At 64.5% G+C, this 25,674-nt stretch overlaps 1 protein-coding gene across 2 annotated transcripts; it reads left to right on the top strand.

The window, feature by feature from the left end:
- Window positions 1–2,762: 2,762 nt before the first annotated feature.
- On the top strand, window positions 2,763–25,262 carry FAM20C (FAM20C golgi associated secretory pathway kinase). Of its 2 annotated transcripts, XM_024576831.3 has the most exons (11): window positions 2,763–4,605; window positions 6,240–6,418; window positions 10,195–10,218; window positions 10,916–10,994; window positions 18,988–19,080; window positions 19,924–20,039; window positions 21,963–22,143; window positions 22,707–22,816; window positions 23,015–23,096; window positions 23,807–23,866; window positions 24,345–25,262. In XM_024576831.3, exons 1-11 carry the CDS (start codon window positions 4,004–4,006, stop codon window positions 24,592–24,594), a joined length of 1,776 nt encoding a protein of 591 aa, XP_024432599.3. In that variant the 5' UTR covers window positions 2,763–4,003; the 3' UTR covers window positions 24,595–25,262. The 2 variants fall into 2 exon arrangements, with proteins under 2 accessions (XP_024432599.3, XP_045040917.2); XM_045184982.3 differs by lacking the exon at window positions 10,195–10,218 and having other exon boundaries at window positions 2,765–4,605.
- The last annotated feature ends 412 nt before the right edge of the window (window positions 25,263–25,674 follow it).

The following is a 25,674-nucleotide window of genomic DNA, read 5'->3' as shown; positions in this document are numbered from 1 at the left end:
TAGACGGTCTTTGTGGTTATTTCATGTGTGATAGCAAAGAATATAAATTATGCGTATGAACGATACAAACCATAGAAAATAACGGCAAGCTTTTTCATTGTTTTATTCGCTTGTTTTGGGGTTTCTTGACCTGTCATTCTGCATTAGAATGAAGAGGCTCTCTTCTCCAAAGGTGCCCGGACTGCGGCCGTGCGGCAGGAGAAGGAAAGGGCCGGAGGACCAGCAAGGGGGCGCACCTGCTCACAGTCCGTGCTGGCGGCTCAGGGAGGAGGCCGCCTTCGTCCACTGGACAGGTCCCCTCTGTCCAGTCTGCCCAGTCCCTCAAACCTGGCACAGAGAAGGCTGGTCTCATGAACCCTCCCCAGCGTAACACTCCATTCCCATCAGCCCCACGCAGGCCGAGTCCCAGGCAGGCGGGGGAGGTCAGGCCTCTTGCCATGTTCTTGGTGCCACCAGACAAAGGTTAAACCTCCAACCCCGTGATGCCTGGGCCTCCGCTGAGTGCTCAGCGAAGACCCCCCGCCCTGCTGCCTAGGACACAAGCCCTCCCCAGAACAGCCTGTGGCCGCAGCCAGCCTGTGGCCACCAGCCCCAGCAGTGACCAAGGTGGGTCTGAGACGAGTGACTTCAGGAAAGCAATGCAGACCTGGGCAGGTGTGGTGCCAGGACCCGAGCTGGTGGGCGGGTGCCTGAGGTCCCCTCCCCTACGCCCAGCCTGGGGGTGCAGTGGGGAGATGCAGGCGGGGCGGTTCCGGGGGAAGGAGGCCAGCCAGTTCAGGGGCCCATCCCGCTGGGGAGTCTCTGCCCCTGCCCCGCACCTCACCTCCCATCTCAAGGCCCTCATGCCCCTCTGGGCCCCCCCAGGGTCTCAGCACTTTCGGGCCCCCGCTCAGAACACCGTCCCACAGACCTGCACGTCCCTCCTGTACGAGCTTCTGTTCAAATGTCGCTTTCTCAGGGGCCTTCCCTGCCCCCCCCCCCAGGATGTCTGATCCCCTCCAAGGGGATCCCCTCCATTCTATGTGATTCCTGTCACCACCTGACATGTAACACACTGGCTTTGGAATGACAGTTTAGGGAGGACAAAGCCCACAGAATCATTCCCTGGTCTCCAGTGAGGCCGCATGTTAATCCCCTGACACCCTTCCCAGAGACCCACCCCCCCCCATGCCCCGCAGACCCAGCCCCTGCCAGACTGTGAGGCAGGGGCCTGAGGGGTTTCCAGCCCTTTGCGGTTGTGTGCGTGTCTGCTTTTTGTGATTTCCCCGGTTGGAGGGATCGAACCCAATCAAGTTACTCCTCAGAGCAGAGTATAAAGGAACCAGGCAGAGTCCAGCCGAGGGTTGTTCACAGTCTGTCCTCCTGGGGGTGGGCTGTTCTCAAAGGGTCATTCCACGCGTGTCACCTTAGCCTGTTGACACGTGACCACAGGTCGGATGCTCTGGGGATCCTGTGTGAACAGAGCGTGAGCCCAAGGGCAGGAGAGGGCATTCAGGTCGAAGAGAGTGTGCCAGGAAAATGGCAGGGGTGGGGTGGGGAGGATGGGCACCGGGGAAAGTAAGCTGGTTAGTGAGGTGACAGTTGAGATGAACCAAGAAGTAGATGAGGGAGCCATCCAGTGGTGATGGGAGGGTCCAAAAAACAGCTCAGCTGGGGGTGGGGGGGCACGTGGCAAAGCACTGGAAATGCCCAGGGAGCCTCAGCATGTCCACAGTCTATGGGATCGGCCCACCCCACCTGCTCCCCGAGGACACTGAGTAGGGCAGGGGTGGGAGGGTGGCAGCTACAGAGCCCCCGGGCTAGTGAGGCTCTGGCAGGGCTGGGTGGTCACCCAAGTTCCCCTGCAAAGAGGCTCGTCCTGCTCTTCCACCCCAGGTGCAGTCAGGTGGGGCCTGCTGGTCAGCCTGCGCCTCAGCTGCGACCCTGTTTCTGCGGTCCCTCTGAGTGACCGGGGCAAAGTGGCCTCTTCTGCACACAGACGGTGCTGTCAGAGCAGGGGTGGGAGGGAAGGACAGAGAGGGGGAGCTCCGGCTCCAAGGACAACCCTGCCCCAGTGTCCACCCCCACTCAAACACACCGTCACCCTCTCCCTCCCACCGCCCCCCAACCTGCAGCTCCAGCTCCTGGGGGCCTGAGTCCAGCCCTCTCCTCCGTTTCCAACCAGGTGAGTGGAGACCACCCTCCTTCCCTGAACAAGCATCTGGGTGCCCAGGCTGATCAGAGACAATGGGCCCTGACCCACGTGAGAGGAAGCCGAGGCCCTGCAGGGCAGTGGGCGCCCAGTGCGTGGGAAAGTACGGGGCTCCCACCCCGGGACTCCCCCAGCAGACTGCCTTCTCTGTGGGCTGGAGAGCCTGTGTTTGGGGCGGTTCTCCTTGCAGGGCCTCTCTGGGCGGGGGTGGAAGCCCGCCAGGCTCCCTTACCTTCCTCACTCTGGCCCTGGGCAGAGTGCACATTCCCACTCACAGCCCCTGTTGGGGGCCGCCGGTCCCGAGGCTGTGTGGGCCCAGCAGAGGCCACAATGTGGAAGTAACGCGCCCCTGGGGGTGGGCGGCTGACTCTGAGCTTCTGGGAGAAAGTGACACACAGCCTCGCCACGCGCCGGCCCCTCTCCCTGCCCAGCGAGTCCCAGCTCCCGGCGCTGCCAGAGTTAAGCCGCGAGTGGGGTCCCCTTGGGTAGGGTGGGGCCCGGCCGGCTGCTGGAGCCTGGCCGCCGTTCTAGGGTCCGCTCTGGATTTGGGTCAAATACCGCGCTCCTGGCTCCTCTCGCTGTCTCGGGCGGTGGCCCCAGCGTCCCCTCCTCCGCCCCGTCTCCCGCGGCGAGGGGGTGGGGCACAAGGTCGCCGTCTGGCGGCGCAGACGCCCAGAAGCTCCGGGGAGGTACGTGGCCTGGGCTTCTGGCCCTGGGCTCAGCCGAACAGAGGCCGCAGCAGGCCCCGGGCGGGCGGGCAGAAGCCCTGGGCGCAGCGGCCTGGCCGGAGAGCCCACCGGGACAGCGTCCGCGGCGGCGCGGCGACACTCCTTGGCCGCAGGAGCCCCGAGCGCCGACCCCGCGCGCTCCCGGCGCCCTCTCTCGGGCGTCTCCGGCTCCTCTCGGCAAACCGCGGACGGAAGGCGCCCTCTCCGTAGCGGGCCCGGAGCTGCACAGGCATCGCGGGGCGCGGCCGAGGGGAGGAGGAAGGAGAAAGGGAGCGGAGTCGGCCGGGCCGGCAGTGACTCGCGGGGCTGCCGCTCCGCCAATCTGCGGACGCTGACGCGGGGGGCGGCTCCGCGGCGCTCGGATATCTGCCCGCCCGGGCGCGGGTCGCCGAGAGGCTCGTCCGCGAGGGCGCAGCACTCCAGGGACCGCCGCTGCACCTGCTGTGGATCTTGCCAGCCGCTCCGAGGGCCCCCACCCCCCGCACCCGCCTCCCCCTCCGTGCCCGCGACTCTGCGCCCTCGTTCCCCTCCAGGTCCCCGCCTCCCGGCCGCAGCGGGAGAGAGCCGAGCCCTGCCCGAAGGAGCCGCCCCTTCTCCGCCTGGCCAGCCCGGCGCCTAGCGCGGCCCACCGAGCCCCGGAACGGATTGCGCCGCACGGTCGCCGCCACCACCTCCAGGCCGCCGCGCCCCGGCGGGCATGAGCCGCCGCGCGGGGAGCCTGCGCGCCCGATGAGCGCGGCCGGAGACCCGCGCCGGCCACCTCGCGCGCCGGGCCTGACCCGACTGCGCCCCCAGCTCCGCGGACGAAGGCCATTGGGCCCCGCCGCCGAGGGCGCGGCCGCTCCGGACAGTCGAGAGGGAACGGCCCCGAGATGGCCCGGCGAGCGTGCGATTTGGCGGTGGGCTCCTTACACGTGGCGCGGGCCCGGGGACAGCCCCCGAGCTGGTAGCTGTCCGAAGCCAGATGGACCTTGACCGGAGCCGCGGCGCCGATTTCGTGCCTGGCCAGTGCTAGAGGGGCTCGGGCGGGACCGCTTGAGGAGGGCGCCGGAGCCCCAGGCCGCGCTGGGCGCCGGCCGCGAAGATGATCCTGGTGCGCAGGTTCCGAGTGCTCATCCTGGTGGTGTTCCTGGTGGCCTGCGCGCTGCACATCGTGCTGGACCTGCTGCCGAAGCTGGAGCGGCGCGCTGCCCGGCCCTCGGGGGAGCCCGGCTGCTCCTGCGCGCAGCCCGCGGCGGAGGCGGCGGCGCCCGGCTGGGCCAAGGCGCGGGGCCGGCCCGGGGAGCCTCCGGCCCCCGCCTCGGCCGCCGGCGACTCGGGCTGGCCCAACAAACACACGCTGCGCATCCTGCAGGACTTCAGCTCCGACCCTTCCTCCAACCTCACGTCCCACTCGCTGGAGAAACTGCCGCCCGCAGCCGAGCCGGCCAAGGGCGCGTCGCGGCGGCAGGATCCCGGCGCCCCCAGGCCCCGCGACCCCGCGCACCGGCCGCTGCTCCGAGACCTCGGTCCCCGCCGGTCGGTGCCGCCCCCTGGCCCGAGCGGGGACGGCTCCCTCCTGGCCAGGCTGTTTGAACACCCGCTGTACCAGGTCGCCGTCCCGCCGCTAACGGAGAACGACGTTCTCTTCAACGTGAACAGCGACATCAGGTTCAACCCCAAGGCGGCGGCAGAGAACCCCAACTGGTGAGCGGGATCGTGGGCCACTCGGGGTGGGTGCTGGCAGGGCCGACCCCGCTCGTCCTTTAAGACCCACCTGTGCGGTTTGCCCGGAAAAGGCCCTTCTGCGTCCCGGGCATTGTGTGCGGACAGGCAGCGGCCCCTGGGAAGGGGAGCTTTGTCCGCAGACGACCGACCGTGCCGCTGGGGAAGGGCTGTGCCCTGGGCGCTGGGCAAGCAGAGCCGGGACAGCCAGTGCTTCTGCCGCCCTGGATGCTGGCTTGAGAAGGGGAGTCAGGCAGTGAATGAATGAGCCCGCGAGGGAGTGAGGAGTGAGGGCGAGCCCACCCCCATCCCTTCCCGGGAAGCTGCTGGCTGCCAGGTTTTCAGATACTTGGCAGACACGCCAGGACGGTCTGGAGAGGCCCAGGGAGCTGTGTGAGCCAGTCACCGAGAACACCGTCCGCTGAGGGCGTGCAGGCTCCGAAGCAGCCTCCCCGGGGCCCCGCCAGCCGCTGTGCCCGCCCTGCCGGCTGCTCGGGGTGGCAGTTTCGTGAGAGGCCGGAAGCATCGTCCACAAACATCGCTTTAAGCTGCTCAGGTTTAAGCCCTTCCCCCCAGGCCCTCCTCAGCCACAAAGATCAAAATGAGCAGGTGCTGCCGCCAGAGCAGTGAAACATTAACCAGCAACGAGGCTGGAACACACGGCCTGCAGCAGGCCGCCCAGGCCGGGAGGGGCAGGCCGGGCGAGCACATCTCGTAAGGGCCCATCTCCCTGACAGTTGACCAGGCCCTTCGTTCTGTGTCTGAACACCCCCAGGTGCTCGTTTGGGGGCCTCTGGGCTTTCTCTGCTGGCCAGGATCAAGGAGAAGCTCAAAGCTTGGAGATCGGAACAGGGCCCTGGCTGGTGGCTTTCAAAGGAGAGATGGCCCCCAAGGTCCCCACCATGTCCACTGTGGGAGGGGGCTCAGGGCCAACGGACCTCACGTGCCAGTGCATGAGAGCGGAGACAAGGCCACCTTTCCCTGCAGCCCAGCAGGGAGCAGGGCCTGCTGGCCCCCAGACCGGCCCCTGTGTCCAGACGCACGTGAGGACGTCCTCGTGGGTGGCAGGCAGGTCCTGCCTCCTTCCTCTCTCCCCACCCAGGCCTGCTCTCATTAAAACCAAATTTAGCGTATTGCATCATCCCTGCCCCGGTTGCTGGAACCAAAGCAGGGCTCCCGGGGAGCAACTCTGACAGACTGGGCGTGTCTGTGAGTCGCACTCAGGCTGTGGTCAGAGATGAGCCCATCCTCCCGCCCCGGGAAGCGCCGAGGCCCCTGGTACCCCATACTGACGTCATGCTTGTCGGGCTGTTTTGGTGACCCCAGGACAGACCTGGTGGGGCCCTGTGCTGACGTCCCGGGGTTGGTGCTGCGGTAGTTACAGCTGTCTGTGGCGGCTCTGAGGGTAAGTAGGAATTACGGGCCTTGAGATGTGTTATTACTCAGCCCAGCAGCAGCCGCAGAAAAGCGCGGATGAGGCAGGGTCCTGCCAGCACAGAGGTGCCTTTTAATGAACGCATGCTCTGGACCCAGAGTCCAGCCCGTGGCATCTGCGGCCAACCCCCTCTCGTTCTCTGTCCTCTTCCTGCTGACGGCGGTCACCCTCATTGCCACAGGCCCCAGGAAGGTCCCGAAAATGAGGAATTCTTGCCCACGGGGGAGGCAGCAGTGGACAGCTACCCCAACTGGCTCAAATTCCACATCGGCATCAACCGCTACGAGCTGTACTCCAGACACAACCCGGCAGTGGACGCCCTGCTGCGGGACCTCGGCGTGCAGAGGATAACGAGCGTCGGTAGGTCTCCGTCGGTGGGTCCCACGGGCCTGGGAGCTGCAGGCCTCGAGAGAGGGGACAGGGGACGTGCCCCTGTAGGCACTTGTGCGGAGGGGCCCAGCCCTTTTAGACAACAGGCCCCTCCTCCAGTGAAGAGGGCGTGCCCCTGGGGGCTGCGGCCCCTCCCTCAGCCGCACCCAGAGGGCTCCCTGTGGCTGGGCCAGCGTCGGAGAGCAGCCAGGTGCTCCTCCATTCCATGTGGACGGTGAGCGGCCAGGGCTCTGCTGTCCAGGGTGGAGACCCACGTGCTTAGTCGTCAGGAGGCAGCATCTCTGAGCACTTTGGGCTCCACGGAGCTGGACAAAGAAAGGCACCAAGTCACTAATTTCAGGAAAATGTGCCAGCGCAGTCTCTGAGTGTGGAGGTTTGGTGCCATTGTTCTCGGGCCTGTAGGCGATTCTTTGGGAAAGTCCCTGTTAGTCACTGGTGGCTCGGAGAAGCATGGGGGCAGGCTGAGCCCTGGCGTGGGTGCGCCCCAGCTGGCGGGGGCACATGAGTGCAGGTCTCCACGCTGTACACAGAGCAGGCAGCTCCGGGCACCGCTTCTTGGTGTGCAGTAAGCGGCCCCTGTGCTGGACAGGTTCCGGCCACCTGGGGTTCTGTCCAGCTGCTGACAAAGGGCAGTCAGGTGTCACCTGTGCGACAGGCAGGTGAGTTCTCCAGAGCCCTTTACAGACTGGTTTTGACGTTCTCGGCCTGAGCTCATGGACTAGGAGAAGACAGGGCGATGGCCTCTCCTAGCAGGTGGCGTGCACCCTCGTGAGACAGGGGTCCGGGGTCTGGGGTCCGGGGCCTCATGGTGAGCTGGGAGGCAGCTCCTGTGAAAGGCTGGGCTGGAGATACCCGCAGTGGGGTGCCCCTTTCACTCTGAGAGCAGCGTGGCTGTTAAAGAAAGATCCAGCGCCTTGACCAGCTCCTTCATCCGTTCAGTGGGCTTCGTGGGCACTGCCTGCCTCTCAGGCCCCTCCTGGGTGGAGGGCAGTTACTGGGGACAAATCCCGTCGCAGAGAGATTCTGCTGCCCCCTGACCTGAGCTCCAGGCAGGCGCGAGACACACATACTGACCAAGAGAAGATGCTGTGGGTGCCGCAGGGTGCAGTCCGGGAGCATTCAGAGCGGAGACGGCCCTCAGGGGGGACGAGGGGGACCTCGTGTGAGGAAAGGAGCTGGACCGGGCCTGGGTAACAGCACCTTTCTCCAGCGGCTGGGGGTGCTCCCAGGAAATGAGCCAGCGTCTCGGCAGGTTCAGGCAAGTGGAGTGTCCACGCTGCTGCCGGGGCTTCTCTCCACCTCAGTCTCCCCATCTGCCAAGTGGGCCTGCTCAGGACACCGCATCCTACTCTGCAGGTGGTGAGCCCGTGAGCTCGTAAAATATTAACTAGTGCTCTGCAGTCTGGGCCTCCGCGGCCCCCCTGGAGGGCAAAGGCAGGGTCAGGGGCCAGAGCTCCGCGCCCCAGGGCAGCTGCAGAGGGCGTCAGGCCTCCAGGCCTCACAGGCAGCTTTGCCCATCCTGGGCACCCTCCTCCTCCCACTCCTGTGGGGGCCTGGCCTTGGGGTGCCCCTACCCCAGGGTTCTGTCTGGGTGTGACCGGGCTGTCGCTGTCCTGCGGGCTGTCTGAGCAGATCTCGCTCTCCCTGCGGGCGCAACGACTGAGCGGGTCCGAACCCTGTCTGTTCCCTGGGGCGCTGGGCCCTTTGGAGCAGAGGCTGGCCATTCCCCGTCACTCTGTGGGCGCTAATGAGTGCTGGCTTGGTGCTGCCCCCCACCCCGGCAGGACAGTGGTCCTGGGGTTTGTCCTGGCGACTTTGGGCCCCAGGATCACCCTCCCCAGTGCTCACAGGGAGCCTTGGGTGGTTACGTCCTGGCCCCTGCCGTCTCCAGCCCGCAAATCTGAAGTCCAAACAACTGATTCGACAGCCAAACCCTGACTCAACCTGAACTCACAGGGGGGCACACCTGGACCGGCGAGACTGTTCATAACCCCTGTTTTTCACCTGGAGTGAAGTCAGAGTGTGCTGAGCGCCAGGGCTCTGCCCGGACCCGTCCAGACGTCACGCACTCAGTGCTGTGTCTGCACCACCAGCACTTCGGTCATCTGAGACTGTCAGAGCCGCCAGACAGTCCTGCCCCCAGACACTGTGTCACGGGCCCTGGAAACTCGCATTGCAGGGCCGTGGAGGGGACCCCGGAGTAAACAGAGAACCGTGAGAGCAGCACGGGGCAAGGTCCCCAAGGGCCGGCCAGAGCCCCTTGCGAGGCGGCCGGGGGAAGGGCCTTGGCCAGAAACTGGGCCAGATGCTGCGACTGCCTGGGTCTGCAGATGCTCCGGGGTGAGTTCACATTGGTGCAAAGGCCCCGAGTCTGGGGAAGCAGGAGGCCCTCCCACCCCCAAGCAGAGGGGCACGGTGCTCAGGTGTGCCAGCCCAGGCCTCCTGCCTGCTGAGAGCAGGAGAGGGACCAGGGAGGGCCAAGCTGCAGGCAACCCTAGTGAGTGAGCACACTGTACCCGGGAGTGTCTGCCCCTTAGCGGATGCCAGAGAGTCCCTGGCTGGGCCCTCAGCCTAGCAGATCCTGTCGGGGCAGCTTTGGAGACGAGGGCCCCTAGGTAGGAGCCGCCTGCTGCTGGTGGCCCCAGCCCTAGCATTGTGGGACCAGGTGGGCTGCACCCCATGGGGAAGCCTGGAGGGCAGCCCCTCACTGGAGTGCAGAGCCAACCTGAGGATTCGAGAGTTAGCGCTACGGTTGCCCGAGCGTGAGATGGAAGGAAAGACAGGCGTGGAAGTGCCGGTGACCCAGAGGGTGGTGTAAAAAGTTCTAAATTTAAAGAGCCGGAAATCCGACCACCTTCCAGTGGCCACTCTAAGAAGGGAAACTGAGGCCTCCGAGAGTGGAGACTCACTCGCAGTCCGCACGTCCCTGTTCTTGGCATAGGGTTCTGGCTTTGGCGTTGGCCGGGCGGGCACTTCAGCCTTCGAGCTGTTCACCGCATGCTGACCCTGCCGGGAAGCTGCTGCAGGAGTGTGGGCCTGCGAGGCCCCTGGAGCTCTCAGGGCGGTTCCAGAAGCCGCCCCCTCCTCTGAGCCTTCTACCTGTTCCTGCTTCGTGAGCGACAGGCAGACAGGGCTGTGTCTGCAGCCAGGCTCCTGGCAGCTGTGTGGCCTTGCCACCGCCTTGGAAAAGGCTCCAGACGTTCTCTCCTCCGTTCAGCGTGGGATCAGGCGTGCGGTGCCTTCCCCGGCTGGCGCTGTCCTGTACGGTCACGGATGCAAAGGATAAACGACGCCGTACCCGGAATGACTTAAAAAGGAAAAGCCGCGCCGTGGGAGAGGATTCGGGCAGCCCTGCCGGAAACGCAGCCGGGCCTGGACGAGGGGGACAGCCCCACGGGAGGGAGGAGCTGGCGACCAAGACTCCCTGGTTGAGGAGCAGAGGTGGTGCCTGGGGGCTGCATGGCTGTCCTGCCGCTGCTCCAGCACCAGAAAGGCCGCCGGGCCCCGCCCGCCCCAGGTGGCAGGGTGGCAGCTGTGGGTCCCCGTGTCCAGGACCTGGAGAAAGAGAACTGAAAATGCCCGAAGAGCCAGACCCCAGCACAGGGCTGGACGGGCTGCAGTTCGTCCCCGGGGTGGGAGGGTGTGGACTCTCCTTCCCGCCCTCACCCTCCAGTCCCAGGTCAAGGACAAAAGCCCTGCGGTGCTGACACAGGCTCCTCACCTGCTCTCTCCATTTGCCCTGACAGCAGCTGCGCCCTGGAATCCGACAGGTGCGTGTCCCACGCCGCCGCGCACCCGAGGGCAGGAGGCTGGGCATCCACCCGCGCCGCTGTTCCCTGTTCCCTTCAAGGGCACTGTTTCCAGAACACAAGTGCGCTGCCTCACGGAGACGTGCGGTGCAGGCCTGCAGCAACTGCGGCTCCCGGGTCTGAGGGGGCGGGCGGTGGCCTGCAGCCGGCGGCAGTGGTGGAGCCCGAGCGCGTTGGCAGCCACAGGGTCTCCCGCGCCGATGGGCAGCGACACGTCTGCTTATGCGTTACGGCATTCTGTTAATGTAGGTCGGCGCATGCAGTGAATTAGCCCTCGGTCAGGGTTAATTAATAGTCTATTGGGACACAGTTGGGGACGTGACCTCGGGGCGCTGGGACAACTGAGCTGACGCCCAGGGTCTGCACAGAGGGGGGGAGGGTGGGCACGGAGGCACTGTGAGGCTGTGGTGGGTGTGGAGGGGGCCAGCCTGCCTGGCAGAGAGAGTGGCGGGCATTGTGGGAAGACGCAAGCCCCAGACGAGAGAAAGACGGTGCCTGGGACAGGGGGCAAGGGGTGTCCGCATCACTGCAGGAAACCCCAAACTTCCCTGGCAGAGGGCGGCCCTCGGCCCCAACCATGGTCCAGGCCGTGGGGTCAGTGGTGAGCTGGCCTCGCTGGGGCAGCGGGTGACCCTGTGTCTCTCTCCCTCCCCTGCAGCCATGAAGTCGGGGGGCACACAGCTCAAGCTCATCATGACGTTCCAGAATTACGGGCAGGCGCTGTTCAAGCCCATGAAGTGAGTGCCACACGCCGGCTGGGGGGCGGGGCGCGGAGATGGGTCTGTGCCGGAGCCGGGGGTCGGGGGGGGCCGGCCGGCACGAGGGCTGGTGGAAAGGCAGCTTCACCAGGTCTTGGACATGTGCCCTGATCCGTAATTTTCAAGATAAGCTACAAATACAGATTTTTTTTCTGTTTAATCTTAAAATTTTAAAACCTTTCTTTTATGAACGTATCATGTGTGTAAGCTGTTGGTACAACAGTGTGAACTAATTAGGTGGTAGTATTTCCCCCCCATCTTGAAGCAGGTAAGTTGAGGGGGGCAGCCGGCGACGTGGGTGGGGTCTGGGGGTCCTGCCACCTGTGGGCGACGTAACCGCTGAAGGGCCACGTGTTTCGAACAGGCGTCAAAAAGCATGTAACGAACACGTTAGCCCACTAGTTCCTGGGCCCCCGCGCGAGACTTTAACGGCTTTCTCAAGACACAATTCACACAGCGCACACTGACCCTGCACCCACTCACGCCTGCCATTCGGCAGACTCGGTGCGTGTCGGCCAGTGGGCATGCTCGGTATCGGGGGCTGCTCCTCACTCCCGAGAGAAGCTGCACGGCCAGTCCTCGCTCAGTGGCCTCAGGAGGTTCTGCACCATTTTGTGAAATGACAGGTAGCGAAGAAAGGTGTCGCCACCACCTAAGTGCCGCACACGGGACTTAGCGTCCCGCAGGTCCCATCAGTGTGACCCTGGACGACCAGAGCAGGGCGTCATCGGGGGCCTGCAGTGCCCCCCGATTCCTGCCGGCCCTCCTCCGGGCCCGGACAGCCCCTGGCCCACCCCTGTCTCCATGGGTTTTCCTGCTCTGGAGCTTCACATGACTCGAATCATGCCATGCCATGCGTGTTCTCTGTGACCGCGTCCCTCGCTCGGTCGTGTCCTCGTGGTGGTGGCTGGGCTGGGCCCCCTTCTGAGGCAGAATGCTGTTCCATTGTGTGGCGTCCGTGCGTGCTTCCGCTGTGGGTGTGCGGGCCACCCCCGCTCGCCGGCTGTACGGATCCTGCGGATCCTGCCGGTAGGGACGTTCACGTGCCAGGTTCCAGCGGACGCATGTTTTCGTTTCTCTGGGGCAAAACCCCAGGAGTGCAAACGCGGGGTTGCGTAGTAACTGGATTTCGCCGCTCGCAGAACTGCCAGACTGCTGTCCACAGCAGTTACCCCCGTAATCCCACCGCGCCTCACCGCTCGCCGACACCCCTCATTACCGCCCTCTGATTACGGCCATGCTGGCGGGCGGGAAGCCGGGCCTCCTGTGGGCTCCCGTGCGCGTCCCTGCCGGCTGACGGCAGGCCGCGGGTCTGCACGTCCAGTTGGCCACTGGTACGTCTTTGCAGAAGTGCGGGTTCCGGCCTTTTCCCTTTCGGTAGTTGGGGTGTGTTTGTGAACAGGCTGTGAGACCTCTGTGTGCGTCTCAGATGCAAGGCCCTTGTCACGTCTGTGGTGTCCTCCTTGATTCTGAGGGTGTGTGACGTAGGTTCTGGTGGTGCATGTGATTTTGATGTATTTAAGGGTTTTTTTTTTAAAGATTGCATTTATTTACTTTTAGAGAGAGAGGAAGGGAGGGAGAAAGAGAGAGAAAAACATCAACGGGAGAGACAGACTTCGATCGGTTGCCTCTCGAATGTGCCCCGACTGGGGCGGCACAGGCAACCCAGGTGTGTGCCCTGACCAGGAATCGAACTGGCGTCCTTTCGGCTTGCAGGACAACACCGGACCCACTGAGCCACACTGGCCAGGGCAGTGTTACAGTTTGATGTTGGAAAAAGCATCTGCTCTGTAAGCAGCGGTTCAGGCGAGTGTGTGGCTGAAGTTCTGAAGTTCTCAGTGGTGCCCCTAAGAGCCTGCAGGAGGTGGCTTTTCCTGGGGGCCTCTGTCCCCTCCTTCCCCGCATGCTGGCCGCTGCCAGTGTGCAGGGGGCCACTCGGCCCTCCCAACACTGCGCCTCTTTCCCCCTTGTGTTTTTTTTTTCACGTCTGGGGGCTGCTCTGCTGGGTAGGGATGCCGCCCCCGCAAAAGCTGTTTCCTCGTGCTGGTGTTTGTACCGTCTCTGCTCTGGACGTCACGGGCAAGGGCTGCTGATGGGCCACTGACGCATGGAGTCACTTGAACTTCCCGTCACGGGGCAGGCTCACTACCGACTGCCCTTCAAGGAGGAGACAAGGATCAGACAGGTTTGAATGTCAACAAGGGCTGGGGCGCAAACCAGGGCCGGAGTCCAGGCTCGGACGTCCGGCTGAGGCCAGGCAGGCCGGGGCGTCTTTGTTGAGACGTCGGCTGACGCCGGGGGTCACTGCACGTGGCGAAGTGGCCTCAGGTCTTCTGATTGGTCTCCTGTTTGCACAGGGCGGGGCCCCCCACAGTGTGTCTGGTAGGCCTCGATTCACCGCGTCCCGGCTTGGCCGGGCGTCCTGCAGACTCAGCTGTGCCCAGAGCCTCCCCACAGGCCACCCGCTTTCTGTCCTTTCGCACGTAACAGAAACGCGAGTGAACGTGTCCCAGTGAAACCGTCTGGGAACAGCAATTTCGGGACCCAGGGGTCCTTTGCGGCCAAGACGCGTGCACAGTGGCGGCTGCAGAAACCTTGCTACCCGGTGCTTCTAAGTGCAGACATTGGAGCCCCCGCCCGCTCTGGATGAGCGAGGCCGCCAGGCACAGGCAGAGGAGGGAGGGCCGAGAGCGGGGCGGCGGCCCCAGCAGGAGGTCGGGCCCTGTGTTCGGTGTGCTGGGCACTCGGCGCCTGGGCAGCAAGTGGACAGACCCCAGCACAAGTCAGTGTGGGACCTCGTGGGAGGCTGCCCCAGGGGCAGGAGGAGGGAAGGAGCCTGGGAGCAGGCCTGGGGAGGGGTGTTGCCGAGGGAGCAGGAGCTCCCCCTGGGCTCACGAGCATAAGCCCTGGGGCGAAGGGGGGTTTCTGGGCCGGTGGGTGCGCAGTTGGGAGCGCCTGAGTACTCGTGTTCCCCCGATAAGTAGCCTTGCTTTCTCTGAGCCACACTCGCCCTCAGCCCGGGGCAAACAGGTTGCCCAACAGCCCGTCGCTGGGTGTGGGGCCAGCAGAAACCCTGGCCAGGGGCGGACAAGGACCCTTTTGTGTCCGCACTTGGCTTGGGCCGGCCTCCAGACCCACCCCTGCCCTCCTTCTGACTTCCAGGAGCTCAGCATCTTCCCCGTGGGGCCCCAGCCAGGATGCTCCCTCAGGTCTCAGTTGGCTCCACGGAAGCTGCCAGGCCCCGTGCCCGCCTGGGCTGGAACTGCCGACCTGGGGCCTCTGGCCCTGTCCGAAGGGCGGTCCCTTACAGTCTCGGTGGTCAGGGTCATCCCTCCCCTGTCCCCGCCCCCCCCCACCTGGCACAGTCATCAGGGCCGATGGCAGCTGCTATCATGGCACCAGGTTTCCAGTAGCAACCAGACACAGAAAGTCCCGCCTGGCCCGGAGCTGCATTTCTACGGGAGCCCACAGCCAGCCGGGCAAGCAGATAAACAGGACCATTTCAGAGGGTCAGTCCCTGGGGAGGACTCAAGCCCAGCCTCGAGGCAGAGATGCCCTGGGGCCAGGCCAGGCCTCTGTTGTGACCGAGGAACAGGACCCCGAGGCGAGGTGGGCGTAGGCTTCTCTGAGCCCTCACGGCTGCCTGGGAAGTGGCTGTCCTTGCCGGTCCACAGAGTGCATGGCGCCAGCACAGACTGGCCGCTAGCGAGGCCCACTGTGGACGGAGTGGGCCGTTGCTCCAGCCCGATCTCTCCATGGGCTGCGGGGGCCGAGCCACCCTCTCTGCCCACCGAGGCCACTCGGCTTCCCCAGACACCCGTTCGCTCACCTTGGGCCGGGCTGGCCACAGAAGTTAGCCATTTGCTCTGCGTGGCCACTGGGAACTCCCTGCTTAACAAGAAGAGAGGGAGAGGGAACCAGTAACAGTTCTGCAGCCCCGGGCAGGGAGATGCGCGGGAGCTCAGTGAGAGCTGGAGAGTGCGCTCCAGGCCTGCCCTGCTGCACCCGCTTGCGCAGGTGGGGAGCTGCGCCGGGGACTCCCATGGCCCCACCTTGGTCTCCCCCTCTCTGACTGTGGCAACATTTCCCTGGGGGCTTCTGGAAAAGATTATCCCCTTTGTTTAAAATCCAAGCAAGCAAGTCGTTTCCCCCCAAACCACTCTCCTGCACAGCAGTATCCAGTGTGTCTCTGTGTTCTCTGGTTGTTGCAGCCCCTGGGGGCCTGCTTGTGGGTGGGCCGGCACCCTGCTTGTCGTGAAGTGGGGGAGGTGAAAAGGTGGGGAAGAAAACGTGGTCTTCATTTTCCTTGTACGGGAAGAAAGCGGAAGTCGGGGCATTTCTTCCCAGAGCGGTGTGACAGGGCCTGGCCGTGTTCGCTGCTCCGGAAGGATGCTCTGCAGACTACAGAGCTCCTCGCGCAGCCACAAGGAGGAGCCAGCCCGCGAGCCACCGGCCTCCGAACCCGAGTATCCCTCCTGCTGGAGGAAAACTCGGTGAGGCTGCGATCCTGCTGCCTAGTGAGGGTCTCCTCCACCGCGCAGCGGCCAGCAGGGCAGTGACCTCGTCTCCTCCGAGTGTCAGTGAAACAGTGAGCGCATGCGCACCTGCGTCCTGGGGCGTCCGGGGGAGGCGCTCTCATCCCCACCTAGTTTTGAGCCTTAGTCACTTCCACGAGCACCGGAGGAGCCACAGAGGGTGTTAGAGACGCTCAGATCTGAGGCCAAAAGCACACCCACCCCGCCCGCCCCCCCCAGTCGCCTTTGAGGCCCAGCCTGCATCACAGTCTTTGTCCCGTGGAAACGCCTCAGACCTTCCCGGCCTCACAGGTCTCCGAGTCGCTTTTAAACTGGCTTCCATCGCATTGACTCGAATGGGAGTCTCTTCTGGGTTGGTTTTTTCTCCCAACCGGAGAGAAGAGCCTGTTTTCTTTCTGCATCCCGCTCTGAAGAGGGTCTCGGTGTCTCCTCAAGGCCTCCAGGGACGTGGCAGGTTGAAGCCGCCTTGTGGTTGCCTGTGTGGCGGCCAGCCACGGTTCTGAAGCGCTGGCCGGGCAGTCGGGGCAGCGCAGGTCTGGGCCTCAGTGACCGAGCGCCTGCAGGAAGACCCGTCGGCCCCCTGTGGTCACCGTGAGGCTCGTGGCATTGGAGACAGTCTGCCAAAAAAAGGAGCCGTGTTGCTAAGAGACCCCTGCCCTGCTTCCCCGCAGCTCCGAAGGGGTCCCCGCAGCCAACTCCAACACCCAAGTCCTCACGGCCCTGGTGCCAGTGCGCAGCGGCCAGCACCAGCTTGTTCTCCGGTCTGCGTGTGTCTGTATGTGTGTCGTGTGGACTGCAGTCTGCAGACGCCGCCCTTCCCCGAAGGGGCCCGTGGCCTGTCCTGCAGTGTGGCTGTCCCCACTGGGCACATAGGTGTGCATGAGGCCCCTCTCTCTGGGCCTCAGTTTCCCATCGGCACCTGGGGCCTCAGGGGACCCTGGCTCAGTGTGACCACCTGCGCCAGGCAGAGGCATGACGCTGGGGGCCTTCCTGGGGGAGCAGGTGTGGACGGGAACCTTGGGATCCTGGCTCTTCTTCTTCTCTCCAGGTTCTGCCTCTTCTCCCCTGTTGGGTCCCCTCGTCCCCAATGCCAAGGCCGCCTTTCCCTTGCCTTGGTCTCTGGCCACGGCTGCCGCTTCCCAGGAACGTTGGCCTCTGGGCCTCCTCCACTTCCTGCTGTGCAGGCTCAGGGCACTCACCCCGCCCCTCAGGGCCAAGAAGGCCCAGGGCCTGACCAGGAGGCCACTCGCTCGCTGGCCCTGTCATCTGCAGAGCACCCTGCCTTCTGCGCACTGTGCCCCTGAGTGCTGTTCCAGGAAATGCGTGTCCACAGCCTCCCTGTGTCCCCCCCTCCTCGGGCAGGTGCAGGCGCCAGCTCACCGTGTCCAGCGGCATCTCCTTCTCCATGTCCACCCCCGGCCCCAGGAGGAAGCCCAGAGCCACGTGGGCACTGCCCTTTGCCTGCCTCCCACCCCCGGGCACACCTTCCACCCGGACACCTGGAGGAAGGAGAGGTTGCCAGTTGACCAGGTTCAGCGAGTCCAGCCTCTGGCCTGGGGCAGCGGGCTCTGTACTTTTCCGAAGTGTTTTCCCCGAATGGCTGAGTCAGCGGTGGCACCTCCTGTTCTGCAGTGCGGTCCAGGAGGTGGCAGGAAGTGGCAGGAGGTGGCAGGCCTCCCCGCATCGGTCCCCACGCCATCCCTGCTGGGCAGCCTGGCCCTGAGAATGGCCAGCGTGCCTCCTGCAGCAAGTTCACGCCGTTCAGAGACCCCTGAGCTCTCCTCGGGTGTGGGCTGACAGTAGAGACAGCCGCTGGGAGTTGAGCTGATAGTTTGAGGGGGCTGTCATCTCTTAGACTTCTCGGGGGGGGTGTCCCTCTTCCTTTCCTTCTGTCCCTGGCCATCCACAGCAAATGAGTTTGCACCCTGCTCTCAGCCTCGCCCCTCATGGGGGCCTTCCACACGAGTCCACGCCTTTCCTCATCCTCCTTCCCTATGTGTGGGGGGGCCTGGACTCCTCAGGGGCCAGTGGGGCTGGGGTCCTCCAGCTGCACCCCAGAGTCCTGCTTGAGTATGTTGTGAGGATGGAGATGTGCAGAAAGGATCCCTGTATCCCAGCCGGGGAAACGGAGAGTGGAGAACTGGCCGGAGTGCACTCCCGCAGCCTCCTTGAGGGGGCCAGTCAGCCCCCCGCCAGCTCGGGTTGCTACCTCCACCCCCGCTACCTCCACTCCCACCCATGGGTGTCTGACGAAACAGAGGACTGAGGGGGCCCCGACCAGGGTCTGCTGTCTGCCGGTGCACCCTCCGCCCTGCTCAGGTTAAATTGGGCCCCTGCCCGAGCTCCCCATTGGGAGGGGCCTTAACACCAGCCACTGGCACAGGTGGGTGGAGGGGCGCCCACACCCCCTCAGGCGTGAGGACAGCCTGTGAGTGCACAGACAGAAAAACATTTCACCTCACCCTGCACTCGGGGCATTCTGGAGAGGGGGCGTCTGGAAGCCAGAGCAGCCAGGCCTGTGTGGCCTCGGGCTGGGACCAAACTGCCTCTTTCTGTGAACAGCAGGGGACAGGGGAAAGCCTGAGGTGGCAGGTGGCAGGGAACCAGGAACTTCCCTAGAAACTGGTCACAGCGCCCGCAGGAAGTGTCTGGCTCTTCCCAGAGCCACAGGGCTCAGAGTGTGTGACCTACCCAGAGGCAGGGAGAGGGGACAGAGGCCAGAGTGCTGCCCTGTAGAAACGCTCACCTTTCAGCCCCACAGCCATTGGCACTGCACACCGGGCAGTGGGAGGTTGGTACGGGTAGGGGACGAGGACCATGGAGGTGACAGTGGTGATGATGATGATGATGGTGATGGTGGTGATGATGGTGACAGTGGTGGTGACAATAGCAGTGATGACGATGATGGTGGTGGTGGTTGTGGTGACAGCGATGGTGGGGGTGACGATGGGGTTTGAAGAAACGACAGTGGAGAGGGCTCTTGCTGCACACGGATCTCTGCCCCTTCCTGTGCATCTTTCTCAGCCACTCCTCGGCCCCCCCTCTGTTGAGCCTCAGTTGGGAGCAGATGCTTAGCCAGGCCCTGCACACGGTGACCCACAGTGTGGAGAAGTCTTGGTCTGGGGCTGCTGGGAGGGGCCCTGGGGCCAAGACCGGTCGGGGGGATGTGGGCGCAGCATAGGGAAGGCACAGGGACAGGCAGGGCCAGGGCTGGGCTGCTGGCAGTCAGCGGTGGCGGAGCCCCAGGCTGAGCGAGGAGAGCAGAGCCAGAGGGAGGTTTCTGACTGTAACAGTCCCAGGTTGGGGGGTGCCCGGGAGATGGTGAGAAGCGGGGCCTGGCCCCGGGGCCCAGGTGGGACTGGGCTCAGCCGTGTGTGCCCTTCAGTGGGAATGTTTTCTCAGGGACAAGCCCTTTCTGTTTTGTCCGATTTCTCTAGGCAAACAAGAGAGCAAGAGACACCTCCTGATTTTTTTTATTTCTCTGACTATGAGAGGCACAACGCGGAGATCGCTGCCTTCCACCTGGACAGGTGAGCCTGGCCCACCTGCGGCTCCCCGCGGAGGCCGGTGGCCGGGGTCCGAGCGCTGAGCTCGAGCTGGCCCTGCGGTGGGCCCGGGGCTGCCTCGTGCACAGAGGAGAAAGTGCTGAGCAGTCGATTCGCCCACAGCCCGTGGGCGTGTAGCTCTCCCCGCCCGGGCGGGGGGCTGGCCTCTGCCCTCAGCGGGCAGCCCAGATGGACGTGCCTGCTGTGCCCACACCTAGAACAGCGTCTGCAGGACAGACTCAGGAGTGGCTGGGGCCCCAGGGTGGACGGTGGCCTGCTGGGAATGAAGGGGGGGCATCGCATGCTGGGAGTTTGGCACAGGGGGTCGCACGGGTAGCTTTCTCTGGGAGGTGAGGGAGAGACTGAGGGACGAAGTTCTCACAAACTGACCCCCTCCATAGTCACCTGTCTTGGGGGCACCTCTGCCTGCAGAATGAACTCCTCTTTGATACCCATAAGGCCCCCTGCTGCTGGGGAGTGGACAGGTGGCCAATGTGTGACTGGGAGGGACGGACAGTCAGCAGGCCCTGGGCTCACTCAGCTCTGCCCCCTCCATGGGTAGTTCGCATGCCTGGCTCTGGGGTCAGCCCGCGGGCCCAGGGGTCAGGCCACCCTGCTGCGGCCCTCTGGAGCCTCACGCTCAGGGTGTGGTGCGGGGCCCAGAGCAACGACGTTACCAGGCTGGTTGGAGCACTGACCCCGGTCCTGCAGACCGGGCGGACCACAGGCCCGGTGGGGGAGCGGAGACCGGTGCACTCACTGGTCCCCACCAGGAGCCAGCCACAGGGGCATGAGGTAAAGCCTCCCCCCCACACCCTTTCCCGCCAGGATCCTGGACTTCCGCCGGGTGCCTCCCGTGGCCGGCAGGATGATCAACATGACCAAGGAAATCCGGGACGTCACGCGGGACAAGAAGCTGTGGAGAACCTTCTTCATCTCTCCAGGTGAGCTCACCCGGGGCGCCCACCCCCGCCGCCAACCGGCTTGCTGCTCATGGTACCCGGGAGCTCAGTCCCCTTTCCCAGCAACTGAGGGGCCGGGAGTGCTGCTCTCGCCGCCTGCGCATGCGCTCCTGTTAGGCCTGTCCCCCGGGTGGGGGTGGGGGGGCCACAGGGCTTGTTTCTACCATCTGCTTGTTTTCAAAGGCAGAAGAAAATCTTTTGGGGAAACCTGTCCGGCCCTCCAGAATCTCCTCCAGGTGGTCCAGCCAGGGAGACCACTGGTCTCCGAACTTTCCCCAGAGACTCTGCTGTCCCTGGTGCTGACCACCTGGGGCCTGGGCCCGCTGTGCTGGGCTGCCTGGGCGCGTGGCTGTGCCCATCCGCCTCCTGGTGCAGTTTCTATGGCCACATTTGTAGTGACGTATTTCAGAGCTTCAAATGCTGGGACCACACTGGGACCACACTGGGGTTCCCTGTGCCCACTGCTCAGTTTGGCGTCCTTCTGTGTGAGCCGTGGGTCCAGGCCTTGTTTCCAGGGCTCTCACTGTGGAGCTGCCCGAAAGACAGTCTCAGGGTTGGCAGAGAGGGGCCAGAGGCTCCGCTACTGCTGAGAATGTGACTCGGGTGTGGCCCCTCGGGAGGGACGGTGGGGTTCAGGGTGCTCGGCTCCCACGCCCCTGCACAGCCCAGGCTGCTGAGGTTTCTCCAGCAAACCCCGCCAGGAGATACACATGCAAGCCGGGTCCGCCAGAGGCGCAGCCGGGGCCTCGCAGGACAGCAGCGGACTGCGGCACCCAGCGGGTCTGGCAGCAAGCCGCGTGCACTTTCTGAATGACGCTCTTTTTATCGAGACGTGATCCACGTGTCGTAAAAGTCGCCATTTTGAGGTGCACTGTTCAGCGGTGTCAAAACCATTCACGATGTGGTACGACATCACCACTACCTAATTCCGGGACGTTTCCCCCACCGCAAAGCAGCCCTGTCCCTGTTGGCCAACGCCCCACCTGTCCCCTCCCCCCGCCTCGGGCATCCCTCGGTATTCCTGTCTGGGTTTGCCATTGCTGGGCGCCGCACGTGAATGCGGTCACACGACGCGCGGGTTTTGTCCGACTGCCCTCCCAGGGCGGAGCGGCGTCTGCGAGTGGATCCGCACACCACCCGACAGCTGTGGGTGGGTCCCCCCCCCGCCCCCCCGTGCCTGGGGATGGGCTCGCTGGTCCTGCGGTGACTCTGCGTCTCCCTTCTGAGGACACTTGAGCTGTTTTCAGAGCGGCCACCCATGTCACCTTCCCACTGGCACCACGGCGGGTTCCAGTCTCTCCGCGGCCTCAGCAGCACTTGGGTGGATCGGTTCTTTCCATCAGGACTGTCCCAGTGGGCGGGAAGTGGCATTTCTCCCATGAGTAGTGAGGCTGAGCATCTTTTCACGCCCTTTCTGGCCATTTGAAGGTCTTCTTTGGTAAATAGTTGTCGAGTTCCTTCGTCCATTGGTGACGGGCTACTTTTCTTCCTAATGTCGAGTTGTCAGAGTTGTTTGCGTGGGATAAACGCCAGGTCCTTGTCAGACGACGCTGTGCAGACTTTGCGCCTACTCTGGGGGTTGTCTCCTCGCTCTCCTCACAGCGCAAACGTCTTTGTCGGCCGCTGAGCACGGACTCTGGGGTCCCCACAGACTCCGGTCCCTTAACTTGGAGGGTGAGCAGGAAGCTCCTGGGTTCAGACCCTCACGCACACTCGAGCGGCCTTCGGTGGCCGGCCGCCCTCCTGGCCCCCGTTTCCTGCGGTGTGGGCTTGGGACGGGCCGCTGAGGCCGAAGGGGAGAGCTGGGGGAGCCCCCCTGGAGGACCGGGGCTGGCCCAGGGCGGTCACTGCAGGTGGGGCCAGCGGGTCCAGGGGTCCTCAGACCAGTGCACGCCCCGCCCACAGCCAACAACGTCTGCTTCTACGGGGAGTGTTCCTACTACTGCTCCACCGAGCACGCCCTGTGTGGGCGGCCCGACCAGATCGAGGGCTCGCTGGCCGCCTTCCTGCCGGACCTGTCCCTGGCCAAGAGGAAGACGTGGCGGAACCCTTGGCGACGCTCCTACCACAAGCGCAAGAAGGCGGAGTGAGTGTGAGCTGCCCGAGGCCAGGCCCCTCCCCCATTCCGACTTTCCCGGGGTCTTGGGAGGGCCTGCTTCTGCCCACTGGTAGCAGGAAGCAGGGGCCGGAGGGGTGTTGGGCCTTGTCCACCGGGATGTGCACCGTGTATGTGATGGCCACCCCATGATCAGACGGTCTGGAGAGGCACCCTCACTCCAAGAGCGAGACGTGGCCCCAAAGGGGTGCTGCCCTGCCTGCTCGGCCTCTGTGTTCACACACGGTGTCCACCCCCTCCCACCCTTCTGGTCCCTCATGTCCCTGAACAGCGGCCCTCCAAACACCCAGCACCCCGGGCTGACAGTAGCCTCCAGCTGTGACCACTCTAGGGCCAAGTGGCGTGGCCACCTCACCCCCGGCCCCGCACCCCTGTGAGCGGCCTGCCGGGGGCGTGTCCATCTGCAGACCCATCATTTTATAGTGATGCCCGCTCTCCACGCCCAGCCCTTCGTGAGGCCGCCACCCCAGCAGTGGGTCCGGGCCTCCCTGTCCACACTGGGGGGGCTGGCCTCTCACACGGGCTCCCTGCAGGTGGGAAGTGGACCCCGAGTACTGCAAGGAGGTGAAGCGGACACCCCCCTACGACAGCAGCCACCGCATCCTGGACATCATGGACATGACCATTTTCGACTTCCTCATGGGTACGTCCAGCCAGCCCTGTGTGAGCTCCATGCTGTGGGGACGCCGCTGCAGCCGCGGTGGGGAGAGGGGCCCCATTCCCTGCCCCAGTCCTGCTTTTCCTTTGTGGTTAGGGCTCCGGGACCAGACGTGGGAGGGAGGGAAGCCGCCTTGGAGCCACACTCGACTTTAAGCCATGGCGGGTTTGCTTCTCTCTGCAGGGAACATGGACCGCCACCACTACGAGACCTTCGAGAAGTTCGGGAATGAGACGTTTATCATCCACTTGGACAACGGAAGGGGGTGAGCCCTGCTGCTGCAGACCCCATGAGAGGCTGGCCACTGCCCCGTGCCCTACCTCCCTGGATTCCAGCCTGGACGGGAAGCCGGGTCGCCCCCAAGGTCCACTCTGTGCCGCGTGGGGCTCCCGAAGGCAGGAAGGGTCTGTGACAGTATCCGTCTAATCCTCACGGTAACCGTGAGAGCTGGGCCCTGTCACGTCCCCTGTGTGGCTGCGGGGAAACTGAGGCCTACAGAGGCTGCTGGCCAAGGAACAGGCAGGGGCGTCTACCCCGCGAGCAGGCATCTGGGACCCGAACACGGGGACAAACGACCCTTACTGCCCAGACCACGCAGCATAGTTGTTCCTGGTGCACCGGGAAGGGAGTGTGCGGGCAGGGGACCCTTTCGACGGTCCGAGCTGCAAGGGCTCAGTGCCTCAGAGAAACTGGCTTTGGGCACCTGGACAGTTCACGTGTGGGGTCACACGGTCCCTGCCGTCAAAGGTGCTGCTCCGCTCAGCCGGCCGCCCGGCCTCACGGCGTCTCCTGGGGCTGCCCGACCCTGTGGGGATGAGCTTCTGCTTGGCCCAGTGGCCAGAGCGCCCCAGGCCCTGTGTTGGGTGCCTGTGAGTTGCCTCCAACCTCCCCCCCTCTGCTCCGTGCTCCCGAAGGTGCCTGGGCTGCAGTCCCTGCCCACCGGCCCTCTCCACAGGTCTGCTTTTCCTCCGGCAGGTTTGGGAAACACTCCCATGACGAGCTGTCCATCCTGGTGCCTCTACAGCAGTGCTGCAGGTACCCGCCCGCCCCACTGGGAGCCCCACCCTGCCTCGCCCCCTGCAGGGCCCTGCTGCCCCAGCCACACATGAGGCAGAGCCACTGTCCCCACATGCCAGAACTCAAGGAGGAAGGCATCCCAGCCCCAGATGTGACCCACAGCCCCTCCTGCCGCCCAGCAGCACCCCTAGCAGCATCGGGCCTTCCCCTGACGCTTTCCCAGCCCAAGCTCAGGGGCTCAGCTTCTCGTCACCCTAATGGCCCATCGTGCAGATGGTGACACGGCAGCCGAGCCTCTCTGCCACCCTCTGCACCCCGAAGGCAGGCTGTCCCTCTCTCCCCAGAGTCTGCCTGGGGTGACAGTGCCTACCGGGCATCACGGGCACCACCAGCCGGCAAGGCGGGACCCACTGGGGGCCGATGAGGCACTAGCCCTCCGCTTGTCCCAGTCTCCACGTGCAGCCCGTCAGCCCGGCACCTTCTCCATCCTCCGCAGGATCAGGAAGTCCACCTACCTGCGGCTGCAGCTGCTGGCCAAGGAGGAGTACAAGCTGAGCCTGCTGATGGCCGAGTCCCTGCGCCAGGACCGAGTGGCCCCGGTGCTGTTCTCACCGCACCTGGAGGCCCTGGACCGGCGCCTGCGCCTCGTGCTGCAGGCCGTTGGGGACTGTGTGGGGAAGGATGGGCTGCGCCGCGTGGTGGACGACGACCTGGACCCCGGGCACAGAGGCTCCACCGACAGGTAGTGACTGCAGCTGCCAGCCGGCGCTGAGAACGGACACACACATCCACGCCGCACGCTCCCAAGCCCGGGCCGCTCCCAGACCCGGGAACCTCAGACGTGCGGCCCTTCAGCAGTGGGTTCGACAGGACACGTTCTGTTCCCGACGGGAGAGCGTCAGGGAGGGTGCCCGTGGACAGAGGCGGCCCACCCTCCTGTACGGACGGGAGCCTTACTCACTGTTTTGTATTTATGCGCAGACTACAAGTATGTAAATAGAGGGACGTCTGCACGGACCCCAGAGTCGCACTGAGGGTCTCTTCCTGGGCCATGTTCCCCACAAAGGGTCCTCGGGCGCCTGACCGAACTGAGAATAAAAGCTCTTTTCTCCTCCCTCCCTGACCACACTTGGAGGGTCCCCTCCGAGACCACGTGGTGGCCAGCATGGACTTGCGGGGGTAGAAGAGCATATGCTCTTAGAGTGATAAAAATGACCAGTTACTCCGTTTCTCAGTGCCACCCACAAGTACCTGGGACTCTCCTGGGTGGCAGCCGAGGCCGAAGCTCATCTTCTGACTCTGCTTTGGAGACTCGGCGTCCGTGAGCCGCACGGGGTCCTCCGCGCGCCCCTGGCGCGTGTCTGTGGGTTGGTCTGCAATGTGACGAAAGTGCAATAAAGATACAGCCAGTGTGTGTCGGGGCCTCCATGGGGCCGGGCCCACCTGCCCTCCAGGTGAGCAAGTGCTGGCGATGGACGTGGCCGAGGCCCCCGTTCTCACAGCGTCCATGCTGGCCAGGTACCTGGGGCTGGAAGGAGGGGCCTGGAGCAACACCTGAGCTCTCTGGAGAGAGAGCAGGGGGCAGGGCGGTGGGGCACCACCTGCCCCACTCCTGAGGGAGCAGCTCTGAGAGGCAGGTGGAAATTCCCCTAAGCACAGGCTGGCCCCCAAGGATGGCATCAGGTGGGCACACTGTAGTCACCCAAGGGAGCCGGAACAGTGGTGGCTGCAGGAAAAGGGGCCCAAGAAATCCAGCCCCCCAACCAAATGCTCCCCTCGCCTGCTGGCCACGGGCTGTGAGGCAGCCTCACTGAGCCCCGCCTGGG

Source organism: Desmodus rotundus, chromosome 6, assembly GCF_022682495.2.
Source record: "Desmodus rotundus isolate HL8 chromosome 6, HLdesRot8A.1, whole genome shotgun sequence".
NCBI lineage: Eukaryota > Metazoa > Chordata > Mammalia > Chiroptera > Phyllostomidae > Desmodus > Desmodus rotundus.
Note: the sequence above shows the minus strand (reverse complement) of the source record. Positions and strands in the feature narration are given on the sequence as shown.